Source organism: Palaemon carinicauda, chromosome 1 (assembly GCF_036898095.1).
Source record: "Palaemon carinicauda isolate YSFRI2023 chromosome 1, ASM3689809v2, whole genome shotgun sequence".
NCBI lineage: Eukaryota > Metazoa > Arthropoda > Malacostraca > Decapoda > Palaemonidae > Palaemon > Palaemon carinicauda.
In genome coordinates, this window is record NC_090725.1 from 228,573,193 (window position 1) to 228,585,904 (window position 12,712).

The 12,712-nt window shown below is 41.9% G+C and overlaps 1 protein-coding gene across 1 annotated transcript in view; it reads right to left on the minus strand.

Moving 5' to 3' along the window:
- Positions 1-9,199: 9,199 nt before the first annotated feature.
- The window catches only part of LOC137654171 (zinc finger protein 184-like), a 53,656-nt gene continuing 50,143 nt past the window's right edge, over positions 9,200-12,712 (minus strand). Inside the window, exon 2 of the mRNA XM_068387812.1 lies at positions 9,200-11,370. Within this exon, the coding sequence (XP_068243913.1) occupies positions 9,381-11,237 (1,857 nt within the window). The 5' untranslated portion in view covers positions 11,238-11,370 and the 3' untranslated portion in view covers positions 9,200-9,380. The remainder of the gene's footprint in view (positions 11,371-12,712) is intronic.

The following is a 12,712-nucleotide window of genomic DNA, read 5'->3' on the forward strand; positions in this document are numbered from 1 at the left end:
GAGAACGTCATTCTCGTAAACGGTCACCACGCGAGTGTGAATGCAGCCCTCGTGAATGGGAGCGTTATCCTTGTGAGCACGAGCACCGTTCTGATGATCTAGATCGCAGAGATCTAGAACATGAGGATCTGGGCCTAGGTCTAGATTGTGCCCGTGATCCTGCGGAACACAATTGCGAGACTTGTCCTCGTGAAGAGGAACGCCTCTGAGGAGTGTGCGGTCTCGTGAGCACGACCCTCTAGAGCGTGAGCTCCTTACAGAAGAAGAGCGCTCAGATTGTGATGACCTATCGTTACGTTAGATCTTACAAGCGTCGCGATCAGGGGAAGAGTTTTCAGAAGGGTGAGGCGATGGCGATGCTCGTCCTTTAGCGCTGCTGGTGGTACGAGCGCTGGTCCCCGGAAGATCTACACCTGCAACCTGCGAGTTCCTGTGGGGAGAAACAGAGGGTTGAAAGTTAGGGGATGATGAGATCCCAGAATGGAGAGAGGGTTTGTCGTCAGCAGGAGGCTGTTGGAGAGGCGGGGGAGAGGACGAAATATGGATCTCGTACAATTCCAGAGAGTGAGATGTCGATGGTTCCGGAGAAGGGTCCTTCCTAGCACCAGGCTGAAGAAGGTGCAGCAGCTCCTCCTTCGAAGGGGGTCCCGAAATCCCTAAGGACAACCACACCTGCAAAAGATTTGAAAGAGAGAATGGCTCCCTGGCGGCTGGAGGTGAAGTTCCTCCTCTAGGGAAAGCAACAATGCCCCCAGTACCCAGGGTTGCCAAAGAGTTAGTCGATCTGCGCTCCTACTCGACCGTCCTGCTAAAGAGCACGGGTGAGAAGGAGCTTTAGAAAGAGATTTGGGGGTGCGCGAAGAAGAACAATGCGCTTTCCTCACCCATGAGGGAGAAAATCGCACTTCGCCTTCTTCTTCCTGTGCCGCCCAAATTTCTCCCATTGGGAGGCAGGCCACTCCCTATACTATGCACAAGGCGATCCCTGCTCGCAGCGATGCCCTCTACACGAAGGATAGAGAAAGAGCGGGTCGGTCTCCAATAAGGACATGAAAGTACCGCACGTGGCATCCTCGCGTCCTGGAAAGGTTTGCGTGAAGGCGATCGTAGATTGAACACACACCTGAGAAGAGAAAGCAAAATCAAAAAGTCCGATGTTAGTCAGGGAGAGAGAGGACACGTCTGATCTCTACCAAGCCAAAAGAAAAAGCTGTGAGAGTATATATAGAGGCGGCTGGGTATCCCACAGCCTAACTGCTCAAGCAGTTAGGCAGGGCTGCCACCTCGCAATTAAAGTTTAAAGGCTACCTTCCACCTCCACTGAAAGAAAATCCACATAAATAACATAAGGTTTGTTAGTATGGGAACATCTCTCCCATTGGGAGGCAGGCCACTCCCTACACTATACACAGAGCGAACTCTGCTCGCAGCGATGACCTCTACACGAAAGACACCGAGTGTGGGTCGGTATCCACCGATGACATGAAGGTACCGCACGCAGAGCCCTAGTGCCCAGGAGAGATCTGCACGAGGGCGATCAGAAGAAGCACAAGCACACCTGAAAAGAGATAGGAAAACTTACAAAGTCAATGGCAGCCTTTCGAGGAGAGAGAGGAGACGTACTGTATACATATGCTGCTGGGTACACCCACGCCTATACATTCAAGTGGTTAGGCAAGGTTGCCACCTTGCAATTTTAGACTGATGGCTGTCCACATAAATAACGTGAGGTTTGTTAGTATGGGAACAAAGCGTATAAATTCTATTTCATTTATATTGTATTTAATTTCCATTTTTCAAAGAAACATTAAAGATTTTGGTTTGTTATGCTTTTTCAAGGGAACATGAAAGTTCTGATTATTATGAGGTTTATTTTATTCACTAAAACCAAGTGATTTCGATACAAAACTTTATTACCGTAGAGTGTGGTTGCCAGACAAAGTACAGTATTATTCAAGTGGTTGGGTCATTTCCTTGGAATAGTGCTACACCTAATTACTGTAGTCCAGTAAATTGAGGGTTAAGGGTAATTAATTCCAGTATCACTTTATCAAGGAAATATATAGGCACATGTGCAATCTTTCTTATCAAATATTTTGAAACTTAGATATAATATCAGCAATATTGCCGACGTTATGTGACTAGGAAATTATACACTCAATGTTTGTCAAGAGGGTGCTTGATAACGATAATCTCTTTTAACGAGAGTTGTATAATGTAACACTCTCGTTAAGTGAGGAGTATCTCATAAATACTGGTATACAGTATTGAAAAAGTCAATAATAATAAAAAAGTATGTACAGTACAGTATACAGTTTGCCAAGAGAATTTTCATCTTATAAAAAAACACAAGCATTACAGTACTTTATACATAATTCAAGAAAGAATTTTCATTTCCGTTACATGGTTTAGTAAAATTACTTTTGCCAGAAATTAATGAGACTACAGAACTACTAAATAAATGAAGGCTATACTCACAAATATTGCGACAAACTACACAATAAGGCTAAAAGATAAATTGATTGAAAAACCCACATGAGATGAAAAATTGATCATACTAATACCTGTATTATAAACAAATGCTAAATTCTCTTAAAAAAGAAAAAAAAATATATGCTTATAATATACATACGATGAACAATTTATAAACTCACTAGATAACCATAAAAGTATTGGGTACTGTCCATAAATTACACCAATAAACTTAAAGTATCAAAATGATATTTTAATTATAAAATAAATTTTTGAATATACTTACCCGGTGAATATATAATAGCTGCAACTCTGCGGCTCGACAGAAAATACACTCAAAAAAACTCGCGAGCGATCGCTATGAAGGTAGCGGGTGTGCCCACCAGCGCCAACTGTCGGCCAGATACCACTCTTGTATGTAAACAAAACCTTCAATTCTTCTCGTCCCGCTGCGTCTCTATTGGGGAGGAAGGGAGGGTCATTTAATTTATATATTCACCGGGTAAGTATATTCAAAAATTTATTTTATAATTAAAATATCATTTTTAAATATTTAACTTAGCCGGTGAATATATAATAGCTGATTCACACCCAAGGAGGTGGGTAGAGACCAGAGTTAATTATGTTTACAGCGTATAAGCTAAGAGTTTTTTCATTTTGACAGTTATCAATATAACAAAACCAAAATATATAGGTACCTGGTAAGGAAGTTGACTTAGAAGATTACTCTGCCTTGTAAGTCTGTCTTCCTCACGGAGCCCAGCGATCCTCTTAGGATGCTGAAAGACTCCCAGGAGCTGAAGTATCAAGGGTTGCAACCCATACAACAGGACCTCATCAAACCCCTAATCTGGGCGCTTTCAAGAAATGACTTTGACCACCCGCCAAATCAACCAGGATGCGAAAGGCTTCTTAGCCTTCCGAACAACCCATAAAACAATATCAAAAACATTTCAAGAGACAGATTAAAAGGATATTGGAATTAGGGAAGTGTAGTGGTAGAACCCTCACCCACTACTGCACTCGCTGCAACGAATGGACCCAGTGTGTAGCAGTCCTCGTAAAGAGTCTGGACATCTTTTAAGTAAAATGACGCGAACACTGACTTGCTTCTCCAAAAAGTCGCGTCCATAATACTTTGCAGAGATTTATTTTGCTTGAAGGCCACGGAGGTTGCTATATCTCTAACTTCGTGCGTCTTAACCTTAAGCAAACATCGGTCTTTCTCATTCAAGTGAGAATGAGCTTCTCGTATTAAAAAAATCTGATAAAATATGACAAAGCATTCTTTGACATAGGCAATGAACGTTTCTTAACTGAGCACCATAATGCCTCAGATTTCCCTCGTAATGACTTAGTACGAGCTAAATCGAACTTAAGAGCTCTAACAGGACATAATACTCTTTCCAGTTCGTTGCCTACGATCTCTGATAAGCAAGGAATATCAAAAGATTTAGGCCAAGGACGAGAAGGCAGTTCATTTTTGGCCAGGAAACCAAGTTGAAGTGAACAAGTGGCTTTTTTCTGTAGAAAAGCCGATGTTCTTACTGAAGGCATGAAGTTCATTGACCCTTTTAGCCGAAGCCAAGCACACTAGGAAAAGTGTCTTGAGGGTGAGATCCTTCAGGGAGGCTGAATGTAATGGCTCAAACCTGTCTGACATGAGGAACCTTAGGACCACGTCTAAGTTCCATCCAGGAGTTGCCAAACGACGTTCCTTAGAGGTCTCGAAAGACTTAAGGAGATCTTGGAGATCTTTATTGTTGGAAAGATCTAAGCCTCTATGTCGAAAGACCGAAGCCAACATGCTCCTGTAGCCCTTAATCGTGGGAGCTGAAAGGGAGTGAACCTTTCTCAGATGTAAAAGAAAATATGCGATTTGGGCTACAGAGGTACTGGACGAGGACACAGATGCTGACTTGCACCAGTCTCGAAAGACTTCCCACTTCGACTGGTATACTCTAATGGTAGAAGCTCTCCTAGCTCTTGCAATCGCACTGGCTGCCTCCTTCGAAAAGCCTCTAGCTCTTGAGAGTCTTTCGATAGTCTGAAGGAAGTCAGCCGAAGAGCGGGGAGGCTTTGATGGACATTCTTTACGTGGGGCTGACGTAACAGATCTACCGTTAGAGGAAGACTTCTTGGAAAGTCTACCAGCCATTGAAGTACCTCGGTGCACCACTCTCTCGCGGGCCAGAGGGTAGCAACCAACGTCAACCTTGTCCCTTCGTGAGAGGCGAACTTCTGCAGTACCTTGTTGACTATCTTGAATGGTGGGAATGCATATAAGTCCAGAAAAGACCAATCCAGTAGAAACGCGTCTATGTAGATTGCTTCCGCATCTAGGACTGGAGAGCAATAGATTGGTAACCTTTTGGTCAACGAGGAGGCAAAGAGGTCTATGGTGGGTTGACCCCAAGTAGCCCAAAGACTCTTGCCCACGTCATTGTGGAGGGTCCATTCCGTGGGTATCACCTGACCCCTCCGACTGAGACAGTCTGCCAAGACGTTCAAGTCCCCCTGGATGAATCTCGTCAACAGGGAGATGCCTCGAATTCTTGACCATAAGAGAAGGTCCCTTGCGATCTCGAGCAGCGTGAAGGAGTGTGTGCCTCCTTGCTTGGAGATGTACGCCAAAGTTGTGGTGTTGTCTGAGTTGCCTCTACCACTAAGTTTCGAAGAAGCCTTCTAATATCATCAAGGCCAAGTGGACTGCTAATAGCTCCTTGCCGTTGATGTGCATGCTCTTCTGACTTGAGGTCCACAGACCCGAGCATTCCCGACCGTCCAGGGTCGCACCCCAACCCAAATCCGACGCGTCTGAGGACAACACGTGGTTTGGGTTCTTGACTGCTAGGGATAGTCCCTCTCTCAGACTGATATTGCTGTCCCACCATTTCAGGCATGCCTTTACTGGTTCGGAGACTGGGAATGATACCGTCTCTAATGTCTTGTCCTAGTTCCAGTGAAAGGCTAGATGGAACCGGAGAGGCAGAAGGTGTAGTCTCCCTAGTGAGACAAACTGCTCCAGGGATGAGAGAGTCCCTACGAGACTGTTCCAACTCCTGACTGAATAAACGTTTCGTTTCAGCATTAGTTGGACTTCGAGCAGGGCTTGACTGCGAATCTCCATCCCCAAATATAGAATAATCTGGGATGGGATCAGTTGGGACTTTTAGGTTGACCAAAAGTCCCAACTCCCTGGCCAGACTCAACGTCCAATGTAGATCCTGCAGACAGTGAAGACTGGACGATGCTCTGAGAAGCCAGTCGTCCAAGTACAGGGAGGCTCGGATCCCCGATAGATGGAGGGATTTTGCCACATTCCTCATGAGCCTCGTAAACACGAGAGGCGCAGGACTGAGGCCGAAGCACAGGGCTCGAAACTGGTACCCCACATTCCTGTAAACAAACCTCAGAAACGGTTGGGAATCCGGGTGTATAGGAATGTGGAAGTATGCCTCCTGAAGGTCGAGAGAGACCATCCAGTCGCCTTCCATAAATGCTGTCAAGACAGCCTGGTAGACTTCATCGTGAAGTTTGTCTTGACAATGAACACATTGAGCGCACTTGCCTCTTACGTACTCCTGCAGTGAACATGGCTGCCAAATCATGGAGCCATCCCTGAGGGACTTGTTCCTGCAGAGAACGTGGCTGTTAGATCATTGGAGCCATCCCTGAAAGCCTTGTTTATGCATGACATAATTGTACAGCAAAACTTCAAAGGCTCGAAAATAGCTGTGAAGTCGATCTGTAAAATCTTGGAGCGTCTCATGGCCAGGCGCCAGGGAGAGTCTATGAGGTTTGAGAAGTCTATCTGGGCAGAGGCAGGAACTCCCAAGCCGAGAACTTCTCCCGTGTCATATCAGACTCTCGCTTTATAAGCCAGCTTAAAAGTAGGGAAAGCAAAGGCTGTCTCCCCCAAACTCCTCCTGGTGATTAACCAGTCGCCTAGCAAACGTAAAGCTCTCTTAGAAGAGCGAGAGAGCACTAGCTTAGAAAACAACGGCTTCGAAGTAGCTAGGCCTAGTGTAAGCTCTGACGTTTAGGCGAACGAGGAGCAACAGTTACAAAAAGATCCGGACAAAGATCCTTAAAAATCAGCATGATTTATTTAAAGTCCATAGAGGGCTAAGCAGCTTTAGGCTCCTCTCCGTCTGACAGAGTCCTCAAGGGAATATCAGTAGGAGGGGGAACAGCAACTTCCTCATCTGAAGGAACCTTGTCCGATAATAGCCGAGTCTCAAGCAAGGGAGAGACCTACCGTGGTGGCAATGCTTTACAAGCAGAGTCCACACGCACTGGTGCATTAGTAGCGGACCAGGACGCAACGTCATGTAACTGCTTGACAGTCTGTGAACTGTCAACAACAACAGGTGCGTGAGACCAGGACGCAACGTCATGTAACTGCTTGACAGTCTGTGAACTGTCAACAACAACAGGTGCGTGAGGACGCACAGCGTCCACTCGAGACTGCTCTGACCGCCTAGACTGAGCAGTCAAAACAACTCTTGAATGCGGAGGTTGACGCTCAGCGTCAAAACAAGTCAACTCCGATTGTTAGCGAACGTCCTGAACGTCAACAGGAGCATCAGCAAGTGGCCTAACGTCCAAATGTGGCTGAAAATCCACGCGAGACTGCATCGAGTGTGGTTCTAAACAACCTGACTGACGTGACTTGGCTACGCCAACGTCAACAGGACGCACAAAGGAACGTTAGGGTGGCTGAAGGCCAGGATCTCGATGAGATAAACGGCTAGGCTCAACGGACTTATCGGCAGAATAGTCTTCCATAAGGGAGGCAAGCTTATTCTGCATGTCTTGCCGTACAACCCATTTAGGATCAACGGGAATGGTTGCGGTAAGAGACGAGGGTAACGTCTGTGACCGCAAAACCTTGCCTACAAAAAGACTCTCGGAGTCTGTGTTACGCTTTTGTTAGGCGGTGAGCAGTCTTCCGATGACTGCATAGGGTCAGAGCTGTCCTAATGGTTAAAACCAGGATGCTGGACCTGTCCTGAAAGGACTGACTTTCGCTTAAAGGGCCTCGAAACCTTGTTCCACGGTTTCTTATGCGAAAAGCCTTCGGATGACGAGGAGAAAATCGTCTCTCTCGCCTTATGGTAGGGGTGATCTTGGTAAGATACACCCGATACCATAGAGGGAACGTCTGTTCGCTGATCAAGGCCTCTCGAACCCATAAGTCGTACGACATTACTTCTCCCCTGGGCTTGGGAGCTTGCAAGAGGTCCCGGACTAGGCGAACGACAGGCACGAACAGACGAACCCTCGGTCGCAACACTGATAACACTTTGCGCAATATCACTTTATCACTACGATTTTCTGTTTTGCACTTATATCACTGAAATCGAATTTTTTAACAATTCACATTAGGTATGAATAAAACTGATTTCTACCTGAAGCACGCAATTCTACCCTCATCAAAAGGTTGTAATTGCGAAATCAGTCGTATAATGTAAGCACATTAATACCAGCAAAAAACAGTAAACATATTTTAAGATAAAAAAATCAGTGGCTGGGGAAGAGACTAAACACTAGTTCATTCAAAACTACGTTTTCAATCTCTCACCGTACATTGCCTTGGGACGAGAATAAAAAACTAAAAACGTTTTATCCTTTCTCCCCGTACAGAGACTAGGGACGAGAGTAACTCGAGAACAACGTTACCCGCTTGGGACGAGATAAAGATCGGAACGTTTTCTCTCCTCTCTCTCCCTCCGTCTCTATCTCTCTCTCTCTCTCTCTCTTGATTTCGCACCTAAGAGAAGAGCCCACTTACGTTTCGTCAAAAAAACAGGTTATTTGACCAAAGGAAAACACTGAAAGGTTTTTCAATTAAAAAGTTCCTTTAAAATAGAATTTAAAACATTTAAGCTTTGAAAGAAGAATGAACAAAACGTCAGAATCGATTTACTCTTTCTGCAAAGTGAAACCGTGATACTCTCTCTCTCTATCGTAACGATAGAGCGCAAACTGCGTAGCATAAATAAACTAAACGTTAGTTCATCTTTGAAACAGTACGAAGACTATTCAAAGAAAATCTTTCATAAAATATCTATTAAAAAATATTCATTTAATAAGTTTTAAATCATTAGTTCTTTAAAAGCTATTTACGATTGAAAGGGCTCAACGTTGTTTAATTTCGGTTTCCAAGTTAGGACCGCCTACTCTCAGGAAAGGTCGCATATAAACAAATCATTAAAATTTATTTTGATGTTTATTATAAATGGAAAGCTAATCGAAGAGGCCTAATAAAGGCGGTTGAGATATAAAATATATAGAGGAAAATCTATAATTAATTTATAACGTGATAAGATAATTGCTAAAAGCCTAAACACACTTCCGTACTGAGGGAAGGGTCGGCCATTTAAAAGTCAAGGAAAGTCCAAAAAACAATCCAAAGTCATCAAAAATTAAATCTATCCAAAAACGAGTTCAAGATTTAAGTTGAAGATAAAACACCTGTACTGCGAAAGCTCAAACCAAAATGAAGTACTTCACCAAATATGTTAAGAAAACTCCAGGTTCTACAGCGAGTATGAATACGTCTTGTCGTCAACGTCGACAGAGAAGAATTGAAGGTTTTGTTTACATACAAGAGTGGTATCTGGCCGACAGTTGGCGCTGGTGGGCACACCCGCAACCTTCATAGCGATCGCTCGCGAGTTTTTTTGAGTGTGTTTTCTGTCGAGCCGCAGAGTTGCAGCTATTATATATTCACCGGCTAAGTTAAATATTTAAAAATTGTCTCATCCATTGCCTAAAAGAACTTAATTTACAATTAGAAACTCATAATAATGTCACATTTGCTACAGTTTAAAACATAACTGTACAATATTTCAAAATTAAGTCAAAATAAGCCATAACAAAGAAACATATTAAATAACACATCATAAGGTAGGGTCTATATTTTCAGTAGGTTCTTCAGCTTCCTCCTTTATTTGTACGAAGTGATCTTCATCTACTAAGCTAGAACCTTCTTCTTTTAAAACAACTTCAACTTTTGGTACATATAACATGGATAATGGGTCATCTATTCCTTTAGCCTCATGTTCTGAAGCACACTGCTCTTTATCTGAACTATCTTTAATAAAGCTTTTATCTTCTAGTTCACCCTCAACATAAACAATGTTTGAAACTTGGTTGCAAATTTTCTCTTCTTCTGGTTTTGCAAATTTACTCACACTTTCTTCAGCCTTGATGTTCCAATTATTAAGAGCTGAGCTTTCAGGTGATGGTTCAAGATAACTGTGTACGCAAATTTCATGACATAAACAGGACATTCTATTTGGAAATAATGCTCTGCACACACTGCACTGAAATACTTTCTTTGAGTCATGAGAATCTTCTTCAAATTCAATGTGCGAGTGTTTCATTCGAACATGGCGGACTAGATTCATCTTCTGAGCATAATCCTTATCACAGAAAAAACATTTCAATATTTCTTTATTTGGCGAGTGCTGTTTCATATGCATTTTGTAGGATTTTGGGGTCCTAAACTGCTTTCCACATTCTTCGCATGTAAATGGTTTCCCTTCCACATGGACATAACTATGAGTATCTAGTTGTGCCTTATACCTAAAAGATTCGCCACAATTTTCGCATCGGTAGCGATTTTTTTTGTGGTACTTTAAACTAAACTTATCAGGAACAAGGCTAATACTTTGCTCAATGTTTTCAGAATTCATAACCAATTCACTTTGGTCTAATACATCCTTTATTTCACTATCATTGAAATCTGCTTCACTAACGTCCATTTCTTTAGATGGTTCAATTAACCTATGGTCACAAATTTCATGATATCTATGGGACTTTTCATTATGGAAAGACTTTTGGCAGATACTGCACTCAAACACTTTCTCTGAGTTAAAAGAATCCTCTTCAAATTCAGTAACTGCATGTTTGTTTCTGACATGATATAAAATATTTTTCTTTTCAAAATACTGCTTATCACAAAATGGACACCTAAAAGTTTCTTTACATGGAGAGTGTTTCTTCATATGGTTCATGTAAGATTTTCTGAGTTTAAAATGCTTATCACATTCCTTACAATATAAAGGACTTCCTCCTAAATGGACATATACATGAGACTCAAGCTCTTCAGCATATCTAAAACTTTCATCACACTCTCCACACTGGAAAATATTCTCTCCCGTATGCTGCTGCATGTGCAACTTCAAACCATAATTACTAGCTATTTTTTTGTGGCACACTGGACACTCTATTTTTTCTTTAATAATGTGCCGTGCTCTGTGCTTCTCATATGTATCCACCCTAGTAAATACTTTGGAGCAAAAATCACAAGTGATGGCATTCTCATGGATTTTCATATGTCCCCTTAGTTGATAATTCTCTGCAAAAGCTTTACCACAAGTGGGACATTTGAAATGTTTCTCTTGAGTATGAGTCAGTATGTGAGCTCTTAAAGCTCCTTTTTGCACAAACTGTTTTTGACAATATGAGCATGTAAGCAAACCTATTCCTGTGTGAATGCGCTTGTGTTTCTGAAGAGTAGTTTTATCACTAAATTTGGCCAAACAAACGGTGCATTCAAATTTCACCCCAGTATGAATGAGTTCATGCCTTTTACAATTATTTTTCAACCGAAACTTTTTTCCACATACAGCGCAGCTGTAAGGCATTTCACCAGTGTGAATGGTGACATGTTTTCCTAACTCAGAAGGTCCTGCACCCATGTAATCACATAGTGGACACTTGTGTGTTCTCCGTTGCTTCTTAGCCTCCATACTTTGAAAGAGATTAAAACTAAGAAAACAAAGCTAAATTATATACATTAAAAATCTGTTTTATTCTTTTCCATTTTGGATTTCTTCGCACAAACTAAGTTCACAGAGCTGCTTTTGACCACACACTATCGATCTGTTGAAAAACAAAAATGCATGATAATTCTGATAAAATTCATAAGCAAATGGTTTGTAGTAAAAGTTCATGTTTTACTCTGTTGCATGGAATAAAAATGATTATGTAGCCTACTCTATCCTGAACCTTGATAATGGCAACACAGTAGGATATTTAAAGCTTAAATGTATGTTAAATTGTATTCTTTTATGAAAACATTAAAATACAATGTGTTCCATAATGCTTCTAGCTTGTTTATTTGTACAGTATACTAATGGTCATCTTTGGTAAATCACTAAAAATATATAAATTATATTAGCTAATCTATAGTCCCACTTCTCTATTCTCACTAAACATAACAAATTCTTGAAATAATTTGTTTTCCCTAATAATACAAACCTGAGTCCTTTAATAGGAGTATGTTTTCAGCGAAGCTGGCTATGACTGTTAAAATTTATAATGGGGTGGCAATAGTTAGCTGGTGGGTAGTAAGTAACCCTTGCCCACCTGACAGGCCACTGAGTTCCCACTTTGAACTGAAACCTAGGATTTGAAGAGTGGTTGCGGCAGGAAGTGTAACTCAAGGACTTAGGTTTGCATAGTTAGGAAAAATAAAAATTGCTTTAAAAATTTGTGTTTTGTTCCTACACAAATATGTTATTTTCATTAGTAAAATAAATTTTTGAATATACTTACCCGATGATCATATAGCTGTCAGCTCTGCTGCCCGACAGAAAAACCTACGGGCGGAATCCGCCAGCGATCGCTATACAGGTGGGGGTGTACATCAACAGCGCCATCTGTCAAGTAGGTACTCAAGTACTCGATGTCAACACAGAACCAATTTTCTCCTCTGTCCACTGGGTCTCTATTGGGGAGGACGGGTGGGTCCTTTAATTTATGATCATCGGGTAAGTATATTCAAAAATTTATTTTACTAATGAAAATAAAATTTTTCAATATTAAACTTACCCGATGATCATATAGCTGATTCACACCCAGGGGGGTGGGTAGAGACCAGCATTACATGTTGACATTATTATGAGCTAAGTATTCCGTATTTCATTTTAGCAGTTATTCAAAATAACAAACATAAAATAAATAAGTACCTGGTAAGGAAGTCGACTTGAACAATTACTCTGCCTTTTTTAAGTACGTCTTCCTTACTGAGCCTCGCGATCCTCATAGGATGCTGAGCGACTCCTAGGAGCTGAAGTATGAAGGGTTGCAACCCATACTAAAGGTCCTCATCAAAACCTCTAATCTAGGCGCTTCTCAAGAAATGACTTTGACCACCCGCCAAATCAAGTAGGATGCGAAAGGCTTCTTAGCCTTCCGGACAACCCAAAAACAATAATAAAAC